This window comes from Aulonocara stuartgranti (assembly GCF_965226115.1).
Source record: "Aulonocara stuartgranti genome assembly, chromosome: 6".
NCBI lineage: Eukaryota > Metazoa > Chordata > Actinopteri > Cichliformes > Cichlidae > Aulonocara > Aulonocara stuartgranti.
Window position 1 is genome coordinate 1,935,514 of NC_138944.1, and position 12,575 is coordinate 1,948,088.

Below are 12,575 nucleotides of genomic sequence, written 5' to 3' on the forward strand. Positions count from 1 at the left end.
GCTGTGTGCAGTTAGGTTCATGCTCTGTGTCTGACCCCAAAGCTTGGACCTCCTGATTAGATAATGACTGACTGAGACATTAATCGCTTACACATTCTTGTATTCAGTTGTGCTGTGTGGGAATGTAGCTGTAGCTTTCCTTGTGCTTTCTTCTGATGTTGAAATGCAAACGTTAGCATGCTAAACTGCAGCGGTGCGCATGCCAACCATTGTAGCTGCTAGCATTGTCACATCAATGGCTAACTGACATTAGCACTTAGCACAAGGTACCACTGTGCAGACTCTCAGAGCTAGCGTCGGTGTTGACGCCACGTGCAGCTTTCAGCAGGTGCTGCTACTCAGACGTGTTTGGTTGACTGATGGTGAAGAAGCGTGACGATCGCGGCGGTTTTGGTAGTTTGCTGGTCTGAAGCATTCAGGTCCAAGGTCAGAGAAACTCCTCACACCAGCTGTCAGTGGCACGGTGGTGGAGGGATGATGGTTTGGGCACCGAGCAGTCGCTCAGTAGATGCTGAACACTTCTGTTTACCAAAGTATGACACAGATGTGAAGCCGTCTGTCTGTCAGCTACACGACGGCGATCACAGCACAGCAGCGAAAACACTACGTCCAGATGAACTTCACCATTCATTATAAGATTATTTCCTGTTTTTACTCTTGTGGCAGATCATGTTTTCAGTCCATTTTCTTATAAATTGGTTGAAAATCTCTCTGATAGTTTCATGGACACTACAAACATCAGCAGCAAATCAGACGCTGATTTTGGGGGAATTTAAATGCATCATATTGAGATTTCAAATCAAAGCGTTCTTGCTTCCTGTGGTGCTTCAGAAAAGTCGTACAGATATGCACTCATGCTGGATGTCGTAGTCCTTACAGTCCTCAGGCAACGCGTTCATCTTGTTGATGGACTGATTTGTCAGGATGTGCTGTACTGTCAGCAAAATCAACTTTTGTACTTATCATCAACTTGTTGACAGAAAAACTGGACACAGCTGATAGGCCCCTGCAGTCCAAGCACAGAGAAAAGTACCTCAGAGACGTCACTTCTGACGCTTAATTGCTGGGTAATGTAGACGTTTGGGGTCAGAAATGCAGGAAAATTACAGAGGAAACGCTGCCGGGTCGGCTGGTGTGTGGCATCATCTTCCAAGCCTGAAAAGAATTAAGTGTCCGTGTGCGTGTTTGTTTGAAGGGGGAGAGGGTTAGGGTGGAGAGCAGAGCTAATATCATTCAGATGTTGCGAGCGGCTCTGAGAGCGGCGGGTGGGGAATAATAACGGTAGACTGTCAGTGTGTAGGGTTTGACCCTGGCTGACCTGGGACCAGCCGTATCCCACCCTGTGGGGCTAACTTCAATCCACCAGAGCGCCCGAGGCTCAGGAGGACGACGAGAGGGGATTTAGCTTTTATTATCTCACGTGAGTCCACGGAGGAGAGCCGCGGCCTCACGACAGGGACGGCGCCCAGTACAGCCGCGAATCAGAGCGTCCGTTTACCTCAGTGCTGAATTTGAATGTGGACTCTGCTGTGCTTTATTTGATAAAGACCTGCTTCTGATCATCTTTGAACTGCTGTTCGCTCAGAACACATGCGCACAAACCTTTTTTCTGTTTGGCTTCGTTTTTGTTCCAGTTTAGATATTTAACACTTCTGGCTTTAAGCTTTTCCCATCTTACAGAAGTCTGAGAACCTGCTCAGCCGCCTGCTGCCGTCAGCATTGTGTGCTGCAGAAAACAGATGATGTGGTTGGAGTATTCACTTCTCGTATGTGTGCTGGTGTCCTGAACGACTCCCTGTAGTGCGCTCCACACTCACTGTCTGCCGTTTTATTGGAGTGTAAACCTGTCAGAAATGCTCGTTTGATGCTCGTTTCCACAGCTTTGATAGAAACACTGTTTCGTCAGACTCGTTTACCCTGTTTGATATTCAGCTTATTTATACTGCAACGCTCCACATACATAAGTTTATCCTCGTGTTTATTCTTTAGTGTTCAAATGAAACATTTTCACCGATTTGGCCCCGAAACAGAAGACTGCCACCGGCCGGGTCACCAGCGATCCGCTGGGGTCGGGTTAGGGCTGCGTCTCAGCCGCACAGTCGCTGTTTCCAGAACTACGAGACGCTTCAGATGAGGTGCTGTAGATGCATTTAGGCCTCTGCCGTTGGGTTAAATAAGCTGCGTCATTTCTAGTGTTGTGGAGGCGCCTCCACGCTTTGATCCTTGCTATGACTTTGACGTGCTTCTTTGAGTTTGGTCTGGTTCGAGACGACGCTTTAAGTCATCACAGTGTAGTCGCTGTGTCATGCTCGCACCTCCCCGTCTCCTCTGATGCATTGCGTTTAATTTCCTGGTTTGGGGCTGCTGGTGTTTTCGGTGTGGAGACGGGAGCGTCTTTAGAAGTGGCTCACGCCCCTCAGACATTCCTCACACAGCGATGGAAGAAATGGAGAAAGATGAAACGGGGGTGGGATGGGTGTAGCGAGAAGTGGAGCTGGTGTGTCATTCCTGGATCCGGTGCTAAATGTGAAAGGATCTTATCTGTGCCACGTTTTATTTCGTGTTCAGTGGGTGTGAGAGCGGCGTGCTGCAACATAGTTTTGCTTCTGCATGCCGTCAAACTGAATAATCTCTCTCTGCTTCTTTCCTTCCTTCTCCTCGTCTGCAGTGTGGATGTACGGCTTTACAGACAGCCCGAGGAAAGAGGCCTCAGGTAGATATGCATGCGCTGCTGTGCTCGCGCGACATGCTAGCTGCATCCCTTTTAGGTTTTCGGTTTATTTCTTTTCGCACTTCAGCTTTCTCTCAACATCTGCTTTGCATGCTCCCCCCTCTTTCCCCTAACCCATCCGCTTAAATTCAGCTTCTCTGTCTGCAGCGTTCTCATCCATCTCCGGGTGGATAGAGCTGCTGGAGCCATAAAGCAGCTGGCTGCAGAACGTGGACTTCAGGCCTGCATGTGGTGCATGAAGTGCATTGGTGTGAAATAAGGTGTCAAGTCTGATCTTTCACATTTGTTTTGATCGCTGCCGCTGAGCTCCGTTAACTGTGGGAGTGCAGGAATGATGAGTGAGGGCGACCAAAGAAGAACAGCTGATGTTCCAGCTGAGAGCATTTCTCCTGACAGTATACAAGCGCGTAGCTTCGTGTAGCTTCACGTATCCGAGGCTCAGATATCAAAAGTTGTTCCTTAAAACTGTCAAAGTGCTGCTTTGGGACAAAAAGTAATTGTAAAACTTTCTCAAACATTATTAACTTAGACAAGGAATGTTTTGCAATCGGTTCTGGAATATCGAAGAAGAAGGAAAGCGGTCTTTATTGCTCAGCAAGGCGTGGTTGCCATTACCGCAGCGTAAAGCTTTCAAATAGCTGGATCTGTGCTGCTTTATTACTTCAGGCTGGCTTTGACTGCGTCCTCCACGTACGCTGCTTACTCACTCACACATTAATCCTGCTGGAGGAGATGCTAAAGTGGAATTCCCGCCCTCACCCAGTGGTGAAGTAAATTTATGAGCATTCCAAGGTGTTCAATGCCAGTCCTGCTTCACATGCGAAGATGCTTAACTGTGTTTGAGGCGTACTAAAGCACTAAATGCCTAACATTTTCCAAGATGCTTCAATGCTAGCTGCATTCTGTGTACTGCAGGACTAAAGACAGTTAACCTTAACAGTGGGGTGTCCAGACTCTCCCCCAGAGATAGGGTGAGGAGTTCGGCTGTTCAGGACAGGCAGCGAGCAGCGTCGCTACTCCATCATCTGACTGCCTCCTGGACTCCTGGGAGGACACATAAACCAGGGGTGGGGACCTCCAGGCCTCGAGGGCCGGTGTCCTGCAGGTTTAGATGTGTCCTTGATCCAACACAGCTGATTTAAATCGCTAAATGACCTCCTCAACATGTCCTGAAGTTCTTCAGAGGCCTGCTAAGGAACTAATCATTTGATTCAGGGTGATATCTAAAACCTGCAGGACACCGGCCCTCGAGGCCTGGAGGTCCCACTCCTGCTATAGACGGATTATAGGTGGATCTAGCTGGTGTGATACCATCCACTGGTTTCTGAAGTCTCGGTTTGAAGACTCAACGTGAGTCTTTTCAGAATCGTCATCGTGGGGTTTTAAAACCAGACGTGATGGGGGGGGGGCACTCAGCACATCCGGTTTCAATCACAAGCTGTTTGCCAATGTCAGGATTAATTAAGTTTTTTATTCAATATGATCCCAAATACGTGACCATAGGCTCAGCAGATCAATGGTATCGCCCCCTGGTGGTCATTATAAAGAAGAGGAGTTTGAGTCTGTTCCACATTGATGTCACCTTTGAGATGTAGAAGCGGTGTCCAGAGACCCCGGGACAGACCCCGATGACGTCTCTCGACTGGCTCGTGTCTCATCTCCTCCCAGAGGAGCTGCTGAACCACAAATCACACATGTGGCAGAAATGGACGAATTTTTCATTTTGTTCGCTAAAATCTAGTGAAATCGAGGGTTTTGGAGTTCAGGGTAGGAGTTATGGCCTGTATTTATATACAGGGCTCTAGAGTGCGACCAATTTGGTCGCAAATGCGACCAAATTTTTCAGTGGTGCGACTAAAAATAAATATTTGGTCGCACAGGTGCGACCAACTGTTCCGGTAACAAAAAAAAAATCTCTGTAACTCTCCGTGTGGTCAACAACAGACACACATTATGCCCCTATCGTGGACTAAACCAATCAGAGATAGTCAGGGGCGGGACCTCTCTGATTGGCCGTGGTCCAGTTGAAAGTGCAGGTGGAAGAGAGAGGTGAGTAGCTTGAATAAAGCGATATCAATTCATTAACGGATTCCACACAAAGACCTAAACACGGAGCGGACCCAACACATCAGAATCAGCTTCGTCTTTCTCGTCTTTCTCACCCGACGGCCTGAACACGGACACGCTGTCGGAGCTTAGCGATTCTTCGGGTCCGCGCTGTGTTTACGTCTTTTTGCGCTGATTCTGAGCTGCAGGTTTTGCCTCTCTCCAACCAAAATTCACCGAGCCTGCAGCAAAAGAAGCAGCAAACTGCGCTTCACATTTGATCAATGTCGTCATGAATTCCCTCTGACTTTTGCTGTTTTGCTTCCACCACGATAAAAATCACACTTCCTGCACAGCTCTCTCTCTCTCTGTACTTCAGGAACAGTTTCCCGTCTCAAATCTGTTTTCTGCATTATTCATTCGCTTATTACCCACCAGTCTAGCGTTGTTTACAGCGCTTTTTCTTTTTTCACTTAAATGACCTCGGACAAGAAAGCCTAATTTCTGCTGTTCAATACTGAAGAAATTTAAATTTCTTAAAATTATGCAAAATTGCAGAATATTTTTAAGGTTATCTGCTATAAAAAGCCAGACCAGGAAAATCTCCTTCATGTTTTCCTGTGTTTTATTCTCAGTTACTTTCACACAAAGGCATCTGCTGTGATTTTCACAATTCTGATGAAGTCTCATGTGTATCAGTACTGATAAATGATCAGAATTATAATATTTCTGACTGTCTGAGGCTAAATTGAATCAAATCAGGACTTTGAGAACCGGAATTGAATGGATTATAGAAATCAGTGATGATACTCAGCCCTAGTGAGCAGCCTAGGCCTGAGAGAAGTGGATGTACTGTAGCTGTGGGTAATAAGAAAAGATGAAAAGAACTATTGATAACTTTTTTGTTAAGTTAAGGCCTGATCTGTCTGAAATTCATAGCCAGTGCTCTGACACGGTGCCATCAATATTTGAATGCTGAAAAAGCACATTATATGCTGCAGTAAATGCACTGCCCAAGTGTCCCCTCTCCCCACGGCCTTTCAGCAGCAGACAGCAGCAAACAGGTCGTCAGAGGAGGCCAAGATGATGATTAAGTTTTTAACATTTTCTACAATATTGACAAAGCACTTTAAGCACAAGTTTGTTAGTTAATAATTTAGAAATTAATATTGTCTGTATGGACTTCCCCCCCCCCAAAGAAAGTGCACATGTAAAACTGCGGTGTTAAGCGATGCGGTTGAAAAATTTGAGTGCGCCTAACTTTTGTGCCGGTACGCCTAAATTTTTAAAGTTAGGCGTACCGGTGCGCCCATGTCAAAAAGTTAGTCTAGAGCCCTGATATAGCGCTTTTCTAGTCCCTAAGGACCCCAAAGCGCTTTACATATCCAGTCATCCACCCATTCATGCACACATTCACACACTGGTGATGGCAGCTACATTGTAGCCACAGCCACCCTGGGGCGCACTGACAGAGGCGAGGCTGCCGGACACTGGCGCCACCGGGCCCTCTGACCACCACCAGTAGGCAACGGGTGAAGTGTCTTGCCCAAGGACACAACGACCGAGACTGTCCGAGCCGGGGCTCGAACCGGCAACCTTCCGATTACAAGGCGAACTCCCAACTCTTGAGCCACGATCGCCCCCGATCACCAGTAATGACCTCAAAGGGTCCGGTTATTGGACCAGTTTGGAAAGTGTGTGTTTTATAGCGTTTTGGCCCCACAGCAACTGTTTATTTTTACTTCCTGCATTAACGTTCGGTTCCTGAAACTCTCGCTAAAGCGTCTCTGTGAACAACAGGATGTGGAGTAATTGCTAGTCAAGTTCATCTGAGTCTGCATGGGGTCACCTCCCTGTGGCCAAACAGGCAAATAAGCGTTTCTGATAGGCAGCATGTGACTTCAGCAAAGCGCTGGCGTCTAAGAGGTTAAACACTGGAGCGGAGGGAGAAAACAGAGCGGGTTAACCCAACTGCAACTCTTTCTTCTTTTGTTTCACGTAAACATGGACCCAGCCTCCTCCTCTGTTTCTCTCTCTCTAGTCGCCTCATATGTTTCTATTTAAGGCCAGCAGTGCCGACTGCTATGATTGGTGTGCTCACCCCCCCCTCAGACTCCCCCGTCCAACGGCTGGCTCCCAGAGGCGGCGGAGGGGAGGCCTTTCCTCTCAACCGCACTGTTGATTTTCCACAGGGAAACTTCACCATTCCTCCACTCATTCGTTCCCCAGTCTTCCCTTCAGACCGTTAGCAGCTCTGCTGTTTCTCCTTTTTCTTTCCCCCCTTTTTTCTCTCTCTTTCCTTTTTGGATTTGGGAGTTTGCCTCAGGTCATGGATCCTCTGTAGATGTCAGATGGAGCGCCTACAAACTTCTCCCTTCGCTTCTTCGCTTGTGTTTTGACTCCTTCCGATGCTCCTCGGTCGTTCGCTGCGGGCCAAGGGTCGACTCAGCTGTATGGCCAGACGTTTGGGACTATGCAGCCAAGTCGTGTGGTCGCATTCTGATTGGGCAGGGACGCACAGCGGCGGGGAGCGGGGTTCGGCCGATGGAGACGTACCGGGCGCGCGGCGGCAGCGCGGTTGGTTGCGGCGGGCGTTCGCGGGGTGCCACGGCGGGCAGGTGGCTGACGGCCTGTTTCTTCCCCTCAGGGATTGACAGCTCGGAGCCCATGGTGCTGGAGCAGTACGTAGCCGTGGCCAACTACGAGCGGCAGGAGAACTCTGAGATCAGCCTGAAGGCCGGCGAGACGGTGGACGTGATCGAGAAGAGCGAAAGCGGTGAGTGGATGTTTTTTTGCTCTCAGTTTACATGCCGAGCATCAAGTGCTGACTTAGATCTACAACCAAACATCGTAGCTCACAGGTGTTGTGTTGAAAACAAAGGAAAAGTGCGTTTTCTGCACACGCTTTGAACTGCTTGACATGTAGTTTGATTCTTCCTGTTTGTACAGTGGCATAAACACACAAAACCACGCTCACTCAGCGCCTCTCTGGATGCTGTCTCCTGTCCTCTTGATTATGTTTCCTCCTTTTAAAACCCCGTCATGTACACACGGCTGCCTCCTGCGTCTCCTGGCTGGGCTTGGCACCACCTGGAGGTGCTGTTTGGCTCTGAGAAGTCGGGTTTGTGGACAGGAATGTCCAGTAATCATATGTGTGCACACACACCACCTCGACAGAGTTTGCTTCATCAGCAGACGCTCCACGCTCTACCTTGCCTTTCCCCCGTTGGAATTCTGTTTAGCGACCTCGGAGCTGGATCTGATTTTCCGTGCTAACAGCCACTGACAGCCAGCAGCTTGCACAACTCACAGCAGAAACTCTGGCACAGACACAGCACGTCGCTGCGTCTCTCAGCTCTTATCTGTACTCTGATTACACATGAGTCCATACTCTTCGAGATATCCGGAGCTCGCACATCTGTGATTACGTGCACTATTGAGTCCGTTTAGGCTGCAGCTCAACATTTTTCACATCTTTGTTTATTTGGCGTTTTGTTTGTTTGCAGTTTGAACACATCAGCATAAATGAGACGATTTTTTATGGGAAGTTTAGAGAGAGCGAAGGCGTCGCATGGGAAGCTGGTCCTGTCTCGATGAGGAAGACGAGAGAACTGCAGCTTTGTTTATGATGTTATGAAATATCGTGTAGGACGAAAACAGTTTTACTTTTTGAAAACATGACATTCCTTTGAACTTGAAAGATAATGTAAATACATGAAAGCAAGTAATGCTGGAAAAGGTGAGCGTGTGGTGGGACACGGGCTCAGCTGACTGTACAACCCCTACAGCGACTCGATGTTTCCAGGTCGTACAGCTGGTCCATACGTGGGTGGCGTGCGGTGAAAATCTCACCTGATCAAACTTTTTATGACTTTTTCTAAAAGTTTTTGAGTAAATGAACGGTTTAGAGGTGGGTGAAACATTTCATCATCATCCAAATGACTTCTTCAGGTTCCTCCAACCTTCCAAAGAGCTCATTTGCATAACGAGCGCACTGCAGACTTGTAGGTCAGCGATGGTCGTTCCTTTTTATCACCAATGGCTCCTTGACTCCTCGCTCACTTGATGCATATGAAAGAAAAAAGGACTCATATAGTTTGTTTTTGTTTTCATAATCGTTCAAAGCTGAAACTGTAACAAGAATAAAAACCAGTTATTAATGTCAAGTGTTCTTAGAAACTCTCGACTCTTCTGATATAACTTTGATCGCAGGCACCGTTTGGTGTTAGGCGCACGCATCGCTGAACGTTTTATGTCATGAATATTCATGTTGGCTCAAGTTGCACAGTAGTTTCTCCCTGTGATCCTGTTTCTGTGCATGAGGCCTGACAGCAGCTGCTCACCAGGCGTGTTTAAAAGCAGCGTGGATGCAGAACTCGGAGCGATAGGAGCGGCTTCTGAGCTCTCGGGAACTCTCGTCTCAGAGCTGGATGTGTGCGCTGTCGTCATCGGACGTGGAGCAACGGTGATGATGATGATGGTGACATCACTTGGAGACTATGCCAAGGCAAACACATCTGAGAGCTCGAATAATATCCCACAACCCCCTTCCTGCTTTTCAAGGCTTTCCTGCAGCCTCCTGGTCCGATGTGCCATGTTCTGTCTTCAATGCAAAGACACTGACACTGGGGCTGTTAGTTACAGCTTATTTTCTTTTAATGCGTGGAGTGGAGTGGTATTTTATCCTCTGATCCTCTCCAGGAAATGTTGAAATCCTTTTGTGTACCTGATCTTTTTCATTCACATGCACATTTTCTTTTCTCTGCACACTCGACACACATGTTGTTATGCATTTGCTTTTATTTATTCCAGCAGAGAAGAGTTCAGTCGGGTTTTTCAAGTGTCTGCAGGCTTGACCTGACATAATTACGGGTTCAACCGTGGAGCCGGATGTCGTTTATTTTTGCCTCTATGAGAAGCTATTGGCCTTACAAGTCAAGACCCAGCTGTTTCACTGCAGTGTCGACAAGCTCCGTCATCAGACTGGAAACTGGTTAAGTCATGAGCTCTGTGAGGTGGTGTGCATGCAGCTCGCTTTGTGTATCACTGAACAAGTATCTTACAATTTAGGAACTGCTAATCTAGTAAAAATAGATTTATGAAGCATCAGGGGGATGGGGCGAACCAGAATCGGTCTGGGCCACCATCCGGGATCTCTCCCTCTGGTCTGGACATGGGAACCATTCAGTGTCTGGAGAGGCAATGTTCCAGCTGGAGAAAATAAATCTGCATATGTGACGAGTTAAATTATATGATGTGTCGGAGTAAGAGGAGGCAGTGATGTGAAGGGACAGAGAGGGAAGGCTGGTGTTTTTAATTAGTCACAGACCTGCGTTATAGCTGGTGCTTGATCAAAAAAAGTGGTCCCTGTTCCACTCTCCTGGTCCCTGGCCCACTCTCCTGGTCCCTGTTCCACTCTCCTGGTCCCTGACCCACTCTCCTGGTCCCTGACCCACTCTCCTGGTCCCTGGCCCACTCTCCTGGTCCCTGGCCCACTCTCCTGGTCCCTGTTGGTTATGATGAAGCATGTGTGGCCTGGAGGGATCTCAGGGAATTTGATGAGGATGATCGAAACACCAGCTCGTCCTGCCACAGCAGTCCCAGAGAGTCACTGTCATGGTGTACTCAAGTGCCTCTGGCATCCTGTTCCACTCTCCTGGACTTTGCCATGGAGATTAAGCAGGTATCTTCTTATCTCAAAAAGACCTTGTAATGCAAAAATGTAGTTTTTACTCAGCGAGCATATTGACATGCTCGCTGTGGCAGTGTTTTAGCCACCTGCTGCCACCAAAAGGCTGACGGGGTATGCTGTCTCCCAGCATGGGTGGTGTGGGCACCTAAGTTTGTCAATGTGATAACTCGAGAACGAGGAGACACAGGAGCTTCAAACTGATGCCAAAGTGTATCTACTAAAATTCTCAAACGAGTTTGAATCTCAGTGACTTTGACCTCAACGTCAGCGTAAACCGACGTAAAAACCTTGTGAATGTCACAACTTGTAAGTCATAGATGTGTCGATCTTGCGTCATGGGGTTGGAGAGAGGTCGAGGATTGCCTAGATTTGCCAGATCTAGTGACAAACATCCCTGCAGTCTGTTTATCTGCATTTTATATGAAACTAGGGAAACAACATGGAATTGATTACATTTCATCACGACGCTGAGACATTTCACAGCAGAGTTGGAGTTTGGACATTTATTGTTGCCCGTGACAACAGTTCAAAGCATTGCTAAAGAACTGAGGATCCGTCCACTGGTGCTGTGGACGTCTGTAGCAGACTCCGTCAGTCCAGCAGATACAAAGAGTCAACGAGTTTCATTTAAAACCACAGGAGGAGGCTAATGAGAACACAGCAGTCATTATGGTCCATTTTGAGGAGACCACAGTTCAGTCTGGTCCATAATGGTAGACCAACAAACAGCTTTCCTCCAGGCACCTCTACAAAACGAGTCCCTGCTTGGCAGACTTTTTATGACTCCACAGGTTAATTGTTTCTGGTTAAATTATGCTTGGATCTGTTGGTTTCAGGGCTGACTTTATGTCTTCTAAATACCAGGTTTCTGCATCAGGCTGTTCTAGATCATGGACTTGATTTCAATGATGGATTCACATTTTTTTTACCCAAATCCAGCTACATGTTGGCGTAGGGTCTTAAACATGACCGTTGCTTCGTGTAATCCCTCCCATTCTTCTTTCATTTTCTAATTTCTTTAAGGTCTAATGGCCAACAAGTTCAGAAATGATGTGAAAATTGTACAGAATAAAGATAAAGAGTGTTCAGAAGATTAATTCGTCACCTTCTGAGATCTTTGACAGTGAATTCTGAATCGCAGCGACTAGCCTTCCTCTCTGTGGGCAGACAGAGAGTATATGGAGAAAAACACCCCTCTTCCCCCTGTTTCATCATCCGAGACTAATGGATGTACCAGCAGGACCTTGACTCTAAACTGCAAACAGGATTCTTTGGGTTAGTGTGCCGCCCAAGCCCCACCAGCCGGAGAAGCCATTTGCCCAAATATCTTGGCCTTGCTTACTGCCAGGGTTCAAGAACATTTTGTCACAGTTGATTTTAAGAGATTAGACAGCTTTGCTTCTTTTTCTCTGGTCTTGACTCAGCACCTCATAGAGTATGACGTCCTGCTGTGTTCCCAGATAATACTAATCCTCCGTTTAAGAAAGTTACAGCAGTTTCTGTCATAAAGCTGAAGTCTACATGGAAATACTGATGCCACATCTTAGTTATGTTGAATTATTGTCAGCTGCTAAAATTCTGTTGGACGGAGAGTCAACGCCAGAAGTTTTGGCACCATCTTCCCACCACACCTTTCCGTGTGCCCAGGGGAGCTGGTAAGAATGGCAGCACTTAGACTAGCCCATGACGCCTTTCCAAAGCCCTGTCCTCAGTGAGGTTCATAAAGAGAGAGCCATGAGCTAACACACTGAGTGAAACCTCAGCATTAGATCATTTACATTAAACGCTCCTGTTAACTCGGGGCAAGTCTTAACTTTCGGCTGTGCAATAATTTATTAATTTGCACCGGACTGCTGGATGAAAAATGTCTCTGAATGGATTTAATTTCTTCTTCTCCTGCAGTTGCCAGAATGGCGCTCCACCTGCCCCTGAAGGCTCTGCTCCTTGTATAAGGATACTGTATGTTTACTCACAACTGTGGTTTAGATTTATGAGCAATTATAAAAGAAACGCAGCTTTCAGAGCTGCATCAATAACCCCACTGAAAGTACAGGAAAGACACAGTAAATATATCCAATAATGTTACGCTGGAAATATTGAATGTAC

The 12,575-nt window shown here is 47.2% G+C and overlaps 1 protein-coding gene across 7 annotated transcripts in view; it reads left to right on the plus strand.

Annotated features, from left to right (window-relative positions):
* The window catches only part of sh3pxd2aa (SH3 and PX domains 2Aa), a 101,450-nt gene that overhangs the window by 56,561 nt on the left and 32,314 nt on the right, over window positions 1-12,575 (plus strand). For 3 of the 7 annotated variants that reach the window (XM_082536304.1, XM_082536305.1, XM_082536308.1), the window contains exons 7-8: window positions 2,669-2,713; window positions 7,425-7,553. In XM_082536304.1, coding sequence (XP_082392430.1) covers window positions 2,669-2,713; window positions 7,425-7,553 — 174 coding nt within the window. Of the gene's footprint in view, window positions 1-2,372; window positions 2,498-2,668; window positions 2,714-3,840; window positions 7,355-7,424; window positions 7,554-12,575 lie in introns of those variants that run through there. The other 4 variants (XM_082536306.1, XM_082536307.1, XM_082536310.1 and 1 more) reach the window with 3 other exon arrangements.